This window comes from Bombus pyrosoma, linkage group LG1 (assembly GCF_014825855.1).
Source record: "Bombus pyrosoma isolate SC7728 linkage group LG1, ASM1482585v1, whole genome shotgun sequence".
Classification (NCBI taxonomy): domain Eukaryota; kingdom Metazoa; phylum Arthropoda; class Insecta; order Hymenoptera; family Apidae; genus Bombus; species Bombus pyrosoma.
This window is the reverse complement of record NC_057770.1, coordinates 5,194,000-5,204,951: the sequence shown is the minus strand read 5'-3', so window position 1 is coordinate 5,204,951 and position 10,952 is coordinate 5,194,000. Positions and strand designations below refer to the sequence as shown.

At 40.7% G+C, this 10,952-nt stretch overlaps 1 protein-coding gene across 5 annotated transcripts in view; it reads right to left on the bottom strand.

Moving 5' to 3' along the window:
- Positions 1 to 10,952, bottom strand: part of LOC122569706 (sodium/hydrogen exchanger 9B2) — a 97,047-nt gene that overhangs the window by 3,409 nt on the left and 82,686 nt on the right. For all 5 annotated transcript variants that reach the window (XM_043731211.1, XM_043731193.1, XM_043731202.1 and 2 more), the window contains one exon: positions 10,601 to 10,765. In XM_043731211.1, coding sequence (XP_043587146.1) covers positions 10,601 to 10,765 — 165 coding nt within the window. The remainder of the gene's footprint in view (positions 1 to 10,600; positions 10,766 to 10,952) is intronic.

Here is a 10,952-nt window from a genome sequence, read left to right as displayed (position 1 = left end):
TGCATTTAACTTGAACTAAGAAAAAACCTTCTAATATCCTATTTAAGTTATCAAACTTGAGACATTTCGTTCGTGAAAATACCATTCGTGATTGAATTCTAACTACTATTGGGGGGGGGGGGGGAGCGGTATAGTCAAGGCATATCATTCAATAAATACGACCGTGATATGCTAAACAATTGTGACAACCGTGGCACGATTGTAAAGCATTGTAAAGCATTGTAAAGCATTGTAAAGCATTGTAAAGCATTGTAAAGCATTGTAAAGCATTGTAAAGCATTGTAAAGCCAAGTGGAGATGATAATATTAAATATTAAATGTACATTTAATTTGTAAATATTAAAATATTAGAGTCAGTCGACACTGTTGGAATAATCGCAGTAGTACCGATAGCTCCTTGCTTGTAGACTTTGATCGAATCGAAGTAAAATTTTTGGTTATTATCGTCGTAAATCCAATTTTAACAAACATAATGATAACTCACTTTCCTCGCTCGTCTCTTTCTCATAGCCATTTTGTTACTTTCACCAATTAGCACGGGGTATCGTGATCAAATTCTTTATCGCGTCTTATATATGGATCGTTAACAGGAGTTTGAAATTTTCACGATAAAAGGAAAGGACAAGTATATATCGCTGGAAAGACGAGCCCGTTGATAATTAAAGTTTCACGTTACAGGCATTTTCCTCGAGAAATCTCCGGCTAAAATAGGCTTCGAATCTCTCATGAATCACGGCTTCTCGGTACGTGGCATCGCCACGATACAATTAGCTCGCTCTGGCTGGCGTCGTAATTCTTCCATTCTCTGTCATGATAGATCGTCAATATCATTAATATTTCGCCTTGGATATTGCGGCTCTTAATAACGTCGACTTAACGGCTTCGCTCTTTCTCGCTGTAAATCAACATCATTAATACAGCAGCCAACACGCTGTTGGCTTTATCGTCTCACCTCCAGTCATTGGAACGACTAAATAATTTCTCTGCATTGAATAGCTCCGGTAGAATAGCCGTGCGACGTGTAGCGGTGGTTGTTTCCCCGTTGGAAAGTTTTGCGTTCAAGTACGTATCGATATTTGTGATTTTCACCGCGATATTGAAATTTTTTATTTATCGCTTCTCCGAGCATAAACAGATGAATATTACCAGATATCGATACTTTATTTTAGTTATTTCTCGAACGAAATTGCTTGTACAACCACAGCGAGTCGTTATTTCTTATTTAGTTTATTAACTAAAGGCAAAAGTAAGAGGAGATAACTGGTTTTAGGTTTTAACGAGAGTCTCGAAGTTAGCGAAAAGAAAAAACAACAACAACACACATACACACGCGCACAGTTGGCAATTCGCGATTCGGTATTATCATTTTCTTAGTGTTTCTCGTGAATTATTTCGCGTAATATCTCTCAAAGAAAATTCAATGGTATTCCTCGACTTTTGTCCGGGTTCGTTTTCCAAGCGAAGATAACTGGTCTAGTCTTAAAGCTCGCCAACTAACATCGAACCGTCCTTAAATTTGTACAACCTTTCCTAAACGTTATATTTATGTTTCTAGTAACCTTGCAAATATTTAGTGTAAGTTTCGATCGAGAGAAAAGATCGCTACGTTGAGTACAATTATCGTCAATCGTATCGTGGCTGATAGTAAGGTTACAAATATTTCTATCGTATATATTATACATATAATCGAAGTAAGTATATCGTATTGACGTATTCGATAATTCAGTTATCGTAGAATGGAGGAGAATGATACCGTTAAAAAGTTGCGTATTAATCGCGTATTTGAATAATAAAATTGCAAAGTTTAGGAAGAACGCTGTCAACTCGTTTGACCTTTCTTTTCTCTCGCGAGAGACGCGAGATATCGATCGGTGAGAATAAAATAAAAAAAAAAAAAAAAAAAAAAAAAAAGAAACTTGAAAGAAACGACGAGAATTTGGATGCACCGATGTGACATGACGCGACCGCAGCCAAGGATTAATTTCGTCGTACGCCATCGATAGAAGCCGACGCGACGCGGCGCGACCGTAGTTGATTTCGTGTAATTGAATCGCATCGCTTGTACGCCCGGTATGCGTTAATTAACGCGGTCCGATCGAATAAGTTAATCAGCGGGTGTGCGTTGCCGGTTCTTTTCATTTTCCACCGAATCGACCAACTTCCTTTTTCTACCCCTTCGCCTTTCACCTCTGTTCCCTTCTCGCCCACTGTATTTCCTTTTCTACTTTCACCGCTCCCCTTCTCCTCCTTCCATCGTCTTACCGGCAGCTAGCAACGCTTTGGCGAGAGGCTTTCGGCGCGACCTGTAACCAGAGCAACCCTCGGTATTTCGCATAATTAACGAAATAATCGATCGTCGGTGGAAAAAGGCGAACGTCGTTGTACAACCGGTCGCATTCTTTTCATCAGCGTCGCCGATTCAGCATCGCTTTGCCGTTTCGTCCCTTTTTCCTTCGTACACGCAAAGTCGTTCGTTTACTTCAGCTTCGTGGGAGAGATAGCTTTCTGTATTCGTAAAACCGACATACACGCGCATTAGAACGTAATGAGAAATTAGTTGCACGATCTTTCTTATCTTTCTTATCTTTCCTTCAAAGACAGTCCGTTTCGATTTATCGTTTCAAAATCGCAAGCTTTGTCGAGAAAATGTCTCTCCGTGTATTATATACGCGTTGCTCGAACGAGAAACTGCTTTCGCGTACAACCTTGACACACTTGTACCGAACCGTTCCAATACCCACCCACCGAACATGGAGCCAAATCGAGAGCCGAGAACATAACTAAATCCAAGGGCTTCGTCAAACTCTAAAGACAAACCTTCCTCCTGTAAACTACCTTGGAAACCAGCAAACCCATCCGCAATTTCATCTCCTCGACGACAGATACGCCGCAAACCCGTGCGTTTCTCTCCCTTTTACCTTAAACGGAAACAAACTTTGTTACTGCCAGCTGCCAGCTGCCGCTGAGTTTAAGCTAACGGAAGGGGAAAGGGTTAGGGGTCGCGGTGCGCGGGCAACTGTACGACGCCTGACGTTCCTTCTTGTAGCGAGCTTCCGGTTGGTCATTCCGTAAGTTTGGTCGCGATATTTTTCCTACGCGGACAGGTGATTTGTCTGTTAGCGATCCGTGTCTTTGTTTCCGATCTCCGTTAGAGATCGACGCGTTGACTCGTTCGACGGAAAGAGGAACCACCGAGGGAAGAGGGAAGAGAAATATTTTCTAGGAGTTGGCAGCGCTTCCTGTCTTCTTTTTAGCGTCGTTGGGCAAAAATTCGATTCAACTCGTCGCTTCAATAATCCTATTAAGTCTTTGCGATAGAAATGGGCAAATCGTTGTTTGATCGTCGCATTTTCTGGTTTAGTGCAACGGCGTCGAACGTTAGTCGAGCGTCGGCCGAATCGTTGCGAGCCGCAGCTTGGGACAGCGCGTTTTATGGAATACGTTTACGGCGTATCAGCGGATATACGGAGGAACCTGGGACGAAGCTAGGGAGCCACTAGGATGGAGATACTCGGCGCTAGATTAGCAAGCCGTGGAACATGTTCGCAGAAATACTAAGAGAGATAGTGGCGTAGACGATCGTCGATGCGAAATCGAGGAGCTGCTAGGAAGTTGGAAAATAGCACGTACGAATGGGATGGGAAGTCGGGGAGCTGTTAGGAGGTTGAGAGAAACGAACGAACCTGATGGGAAATCGGAGAGTCGCGGAAAACGTTGATACAGGACTCGACCCGAACGTTAGGCCTTGAAGTAATTAGAGTCGAATTTATATGAGAACGGAAATATGTATATCGTAACGGAGAACCGTGTATGTCACGGACGAAATCGAGTGTACGTATACGATATTACGTACGCACGCGTGTGTGTTCGGTTTCGTTGCGCTGTCGTTGCGAGGACCAATTGTAAGAGCAGACTAATCTCTGATCCAGCTAACGTCCGTAGAGAGAATAAAAGATAACGATACGAACAATTAAATCGCTATAAAGCTGTTTCTCTGTATAAAAATGAATTCGTCTTGCAAGAATGGAGAATTAAACGCAATTTCGGTTAAATATCGGCGTTAGATCGAACAACCGTAAGCACCAAGCGCTAGAAGCAGTGAAAAGTTTCAAAGAATTAGAACGATGGCTATTTTCACAGCGAAAGGAGCGCGTCGCCCTTTGTTCCGTCGCAGACGAATCAAATTTTCGCTGGCAGCTTTTCTGCCGAAAGCCTCTCACGTTGAGAAAACTTGGAAATGTAGTTTTCCCCCTTGCGTTTTAGCATAGACACCGCGAAGAGAACGTTCCGTCCTCTCCAAACGTCGTTTAACGTAACTCGGATTTTCTCGTCGCTTTTCATCGAGAGACCCGAAACCGTCCAGGACCGTTTGTCCTTTCACTAGGATTTAAGCTGTAGCGAGCGAATCGACGCCAGCTGGAAGCTTTTCGCGGTTCTCAACCGGCTCTTCCACGCGTTCGTAGTCGCGATCAACGCGACGAAATATTATTAAGATGCTCGTCGAACGTCGAACGAGATCCGGACGTTGGAATCTTTTTAGTCGAGTTAGTCAAAGTCAGAAGTAACTTAACGAAACGAGAATTTTAGATTGGTCCAGATTTTTATTCGAATCGGATCGTTTATTTGCAAAGTTACGAATTAGTTGATAGATCTGTGATATTGAAACGCGATAAAGATAGTAATCCATACTAAATTAAATTAATTAAAAAATTAGCGCTTCGCGTCATTTTGGCAAATGTTTTTAGTTAAAAATTACTTGCTTGCTCGGGAATCTGCGATTATTGGAAATAGGGAGACTTTGCCGTCATACACCGACGAGAAGCGGTGTAGCTTCAAAGTATTTTTCAGAACTAATAACTGAAGAAACGAACAACTGCATATATTAATGTTCATCTTACAACCTATCATTCTTCGCATATCGCTTCGAATCGCAATAATTATAGAATATTTTATATTACGATATTTTCATCCTGATAATGCTCGATGCTTATTCGTAATCATGTTACAAGCTTTGCCAACGAAAGGCCATGAATTTATCTCGTATTTTCAAAAATATTTCGTTAGTACTAAAAAATTCAATTATTTTGTCCGAAAAAGAGAGAGAGAGAGAGAGAGAGAGAATCATTTTCATCTGATACTCGATTCTGTACATGTCGTCTGAAGCTTCGCTCAATTTTTCCGAAAATCAGGTCGAAAAAACCTGTCAAGCACCGTTGTTACTTCACCGTTCGTTTATCTAATTCGGACAGAAGATTCACGAATCACAATTCCATCGTTTATCGATCTCGTTGCCGTTACGAATCACTGGGGCGTCTTCAACGATCGCGAAATGTTCATGGAATATCGCTGGGATTAGCGGAACGTCGTAAAAGCATCACGTCGCTCATAATACCGAGATTGTGCGGAATTAAATTAAATAAATCAATATGCGGCTGTGTTACCGTTAGGTAATCTAGATTGCAGGTAAACAGCGACGGTAAATATCGAGACTGGTGGCGCGACGTGCGAGTTCCACGTGCCGTTTGCGAATGTGCATCGACATATTTCCATATTATTTGGATATGGAACGGGAGGAGTAGGAGAGGAGTGCGGCAGGAATCGGTTACGCGTAATGGTAAAACGGATCACGAAACTATAACTATAGTAGTAGTAGTAGTAGTAGTAGTAGTAGTAGTAGTAGTAGTAGTATCGATTCAACGAGGATCGCGCATCCGCGAGTTGGAAACTTGGATGGATTTCAATTTCCACTCGTACCATTGTAAAAATTCGTGTGACTGGAATAAAACAGAAGCGATGTTTGGCGATGGTAAAGGCGACGGTCGCAGTTAACGGCTGACGATTTTCGTGAATACGCTGCAAACAAACGAGAGAATGTACGAGGTGAATCGTGGTAAATATAAAAGAGGTAAATTTGCTTTATTTTACGAAAGAATAGACGCAGTTGTAGATGGAAACGTGAAAGCAGTGCTAGATGTGGAAGAACCAGGCGAGAACACCGATGGATTCGGCATCGAATCTTACAACGTAGACGAACGGTTCATCGTCGTCTCGGAACGTAGTCTGTCGTGACAGTGCGCAGCAAGAAATCGTGGTATATTTGTCAATTTGAAATGGCATTTCGGGCTGATCAATTTCGCGATCGGACGATCAACGTTGACAGAACGGAGACGTAACCTGTGCATAAAGCGAAATCGTATTTCGATATTGACCGTGCGAACGCGACACAGGATACGTGCCGAGCCTCCGAGTCGAAGGATTTACGAGCAAAGTGTGAAAAATATTAACAGGTTCGCCGTTACGGAATCGCCGGTCAACGGCAACGGATTTTTCCTTCGAGTTATGGGACGTGGCGATAAGCGACAGCGTACTTTCATCACCGTGCAACCGTGGTGCTGAATCGTTGACGCTATTGAAAATAAAACGATCCGTGTAACGATAAAACTAAGTAAAAAGGAGAATTATCGTTAGCGCGTTATTGTCTGACGTTAAGAATAATTGTTTCAGTGCCGTCGAGGGAATAAAGGCGTGCAGTTTTACGACCGTGTCGATTGCTGAACGCATCGGAAATATTTCCCTATTGATCGTTGCGGTTGTTTGAATTTTCTGCCGAATGATCTTGCCTTAACGAGGATAGACATCGAAGATCGCACCGGTTAGCAGCGGTGTCCGCTAACAACGAACTTCGACTTGGATTTTCGAGATTCACCATGGCCGATCCCCCATACAGCGGACGATATTGTACATATTTAAGAGAGGCTTGGTAAGCCGTTGAGAGTTTTCGCTTTGAATCGAGAGCACAAAGACGCGATATATTTAGCCGCGATGGCTACACTTTAGTTTCGAGCAAACAGATACACGATAGTTACCAGTTGCGAATTGTAATACTCGCTAGTTTCGAAATCAACCCGAGTCCGGCAAAATCGTTCGACCCGCGGTTCTTACTGTATTCTTCGCCTTCTTAAGAGTCGCCCGACAAGTAGTAGCTAGCCCCTTTTAAAATTTTCCAACCCGTCTAGCAAAGGTAAGTTGGAATCTGCTGAAATTTCTAGAATTTTTAAAGAAACGTATCGTTCGAACTCCTTAATTTATACTGCCATTTTGTTTAAGGCCGTATAAAGCCACGTTATTTAGACTCTTGGCTCGTTTGCCTTTTCGATTGCATTTTTCTCAAGCCTACGTAGTAACAACTAGCAACTAACAAGTACTCACCTACATACTTACCGTACAGACGTATTCCATCGTATTTTTCCCTTTCGTTACTTTTACTCCAGTCGACTAGATTTTCGTCTCGGCTATCCGAATTATAATAAAAATTAACGTTTAAACTTAAAGTTCTTTCGCGTTCTATACGTTTAGTTTTCTTCTTTTTTTTTTTTTTTTTCTTCGAGTCAGAGTCTTTGTCAATACTTTCTTTATTTCATTAATGTCAAATATCTTATTTAGATGGCTGGTAACGAATTAAGAAATCGTAAAAATTTACAGTCATTTACCGATGTCTCGATTTCGAAATTGTGGTGGTGAACACGCGTAAATTGATACATAAAAATTTGCACGGACTAAAATATAATTTTCTTCGACAATTCACGAACAATCAGCAATACCGAGAGGCCGATAGGTTGGTTGTATATCTTACGAAAAACGTATCAATTGTATGCAAGTGTCCGTCTAAAGGATCGATGGGAGCATCGAGAATCATAATTTTGAAATAATGTAAAACATGGATGTGGTCGTTTCGTCTACTAATTATCGACGTTCCATTACACGTATTTAGCCCAACCGGCGATCTCGAAAAGCTTTTGCTCCATCCGCAGTTATTAAACACGGTATTGTTCCCATGTTAGTCGGTTTCCATGCTTTAACCATTTCCACGCAATTTAACGATCGAACGAAAGCTTTCTACTCTACAGGTTGTCAATTGTGCTGAAATCATTTTGCCCCAGATAAATAAAATGATAATATCTTGTTTATGTAATTAACGATCTCTTGCCCGAAGATATCATCGGTTTGAGCAAATTTGGGCAAAATGTACGTAAATGTAATATATAATTGCAGAATATTCGTAACGTGCGTAAGCACTTAGTAATTACATTTAGAAATTTGCGAGGAAGGAATGAAAATTGTTCCAATTGTTTAGAAATAATCGTCAGTTGTTATCGTATTGAGAATTGAATCGAATATCTATCTTGCCAAGGTTTGTACGTAATACGAAAAAATGTATGGCGATCAATTTAAAATTATAACGTCTTATCATTGCGCGAAGATCATGGCGAAAATGGTGAAAAGTAACATTGAAAAAGTAACTTAGATGTATAAGAAATTGACTATGACGTTATTCAACGCCTCGACCTTTAGATCGATACGGCGAAGCCTATCGTAGATGATTGTGTTAAAATCTATTGGCACCGGAATATGACTGTTACAAGGAGAACATTTATGATTCCGAAGACATATTTTATGGGATTGGGCAGATCCCAACCAGAGTTGATGGCGGTGAAAAATCGTGTATTACGATATGCGAAGGACAGTTTTATCGCATCGGTCGTTATTGGCATCGTCGATTTTTCCCGAGGACACATCGCCGCGATTCGACTAGTCGCGCTAATCGTTCGAAACAAACAACGAGGACAGCATCGGTCATAATGCGCTGGCAATATCCTGGCCACAGTCGCGTCACGAAGAGTACGTGCCAGCTGGTGAGCGCGACATACCGACGGCTACGTGTCCAGCAACCCCAACGTTCGAAACGAATGCCGCGCCGTCGGCTTGAATATTTCACGAACGCCAGGGATTATCGCGACCGCCTCGTGAACGCCTACTTCTTCACTTTCCAATCGTTTTGCGATTTTACGACGGTTTTTCGTTTCTCTTCGTAGCGTTCCGAACTCTGTTTTTAGGTGTAGCCGGTTGCTTGGCCTTTGCTAAGAGTGGAATGCTTGCTTTCGATGTTCATAAGTTTGCATTGGATCGGTAAAGAACGTTTCTTCTATTTCAAGGCCGCATCAGGAGAAAATATAACGTTACGATAAACTAATAATTGAAGTTTAGCAGAATTTAAAGATACATTTTTCACCAAAGCTCTTTCATCCTAACGAATTTTTCCCGTCGATAAAGAAGAACAAATAATCGAGTAGACTGGAAAGCCTCGACCCTTTTTAAACGTATCGTATATCGTATATCGTATATCGTATATCGTATATCGTATATCGTACAATATATAGCAACCAATATTTTTCTGTAAGATTTACGATACGATATCATGTGAACATGTTCTTCAAGATATTTTATGTATCTCCTAAAATAAATATCGTTCTCTTTGTCTGGAATCTGTCTAGAATAAATTAGTTTGGGGTCTATGGCTACGAATCGAAAAGTTTGACGAGTTTGCAAGAGCATTGGGATCCGTCGTCACGAAAGATCTTTTCTTTCCTAATTTCGGGGTAAAGTCTCGACGTTGGCATTTTACTTTCGGCGATTTAGAACGATCCAACCGTGAAACATATTTATCTAATTGTCTGATAGAATCTATTTTTTCGGATGTGGTAAAATTCAATTGAATAGAAAATAAAAAGAAAAAAGGAAAGAACAGATATTCTTAGAAGAAACGACGAAATGGGTTAATGTCCGTAGTAGTAATGAAAAAGTGGGTAGTTTAGTTTTAATTATTGCGATTATTGCGTCGAAGGTAATTGATTTAACGATGGCTATCGATGCTTCATTCTCATTTAAAGGAGGAGAGGGACATCTATAATATTTAATGCAGCGAATGGTGATATTCGAGTTTACTATCGTAGTTTCGTTACGATTCGATTAAATCGAAAGCAAATAGCACGCGCAAACTGAAATTGTTTTATTTATGAAGACTTTGGGTATATGTGTATTTCGCAACTGAAACTAGTTCATCCGATATACTTCCATACGAGAACATACTTTTGTATTTTTGTAGGTTTGTCGGAAAATTTATAAAGCCAATAAACATATTTTGTGAACGTATTAAGCTATAAAATAGGACTTAGTTTCGAATACTGATTTCGATATAACAGTCACGTGTGGAACATTGATTGTTGTGAAAAATTGAAAGTTAATGTATAGAATAAAATAGTCTGTGTTTTATGGTAAGAGAATATTCTACGCTAAAAATAAATTGGGAATGTGATAGAACGGGAAACACTATATCGTATCGTATCGTATCGTATCGTATCGTATACGTATTGTATCGAGACGTGAAAAAAATTTTAAATCGTAATAGTTGTAGATAGAATAATTAAAATTTATGAGTAAACAAAGGGGGAAAAATAAGAAAAAGGACAGAAGCGACGTGGAGATCTGTCTGTGTATTTAATTACGAGGTTGATTTGTGAACGCTTTTCAATATGGTATTAATGGATAATATATACATGTACACACACACGCATATATAAAAACAAGTTGAACCGATCGATATTTGTATAAAATTTCGTTGCGTTTCTCTAAATATGCAAAATGTGCTAAGAAATTTTGATCGACACGTTTTAGAACATGGTGCGTATTTAATCAAGAGGGCGCGATTAGAAGCGACACAACGCTTGCTGGATTTTCCTTGTAAATATGTAAATGTACTTACGTCGTCAACTTCCCAGCCTTGTGTCTGCCAAAAGTAGCAACTGACGAAGGCCGCTGCGACTACCGCTAAAGGTCCAGCACCTCCTAGCTCGATCGCCTCGCTTCCGAATACTGCCAGTAACCCACCTCCTAATAACATCAGTACTCTCATAGGCACCATGAAAGGCTGAAACATGGCGAACGTGCAGATCGATTAGGACACGGCCTTCGAGGATAGTTGTTTCGACGTCGTCTAACTTAATCAGAATTCGTTTCTAAAGTTTCCGTAATGCGTCGATGCGATGCGTCGAATCGCGAATATTCGCTTTCGCTTTTTCAACTTGGTTCTTGGCGAGAAAAACGAGAGAATTTTC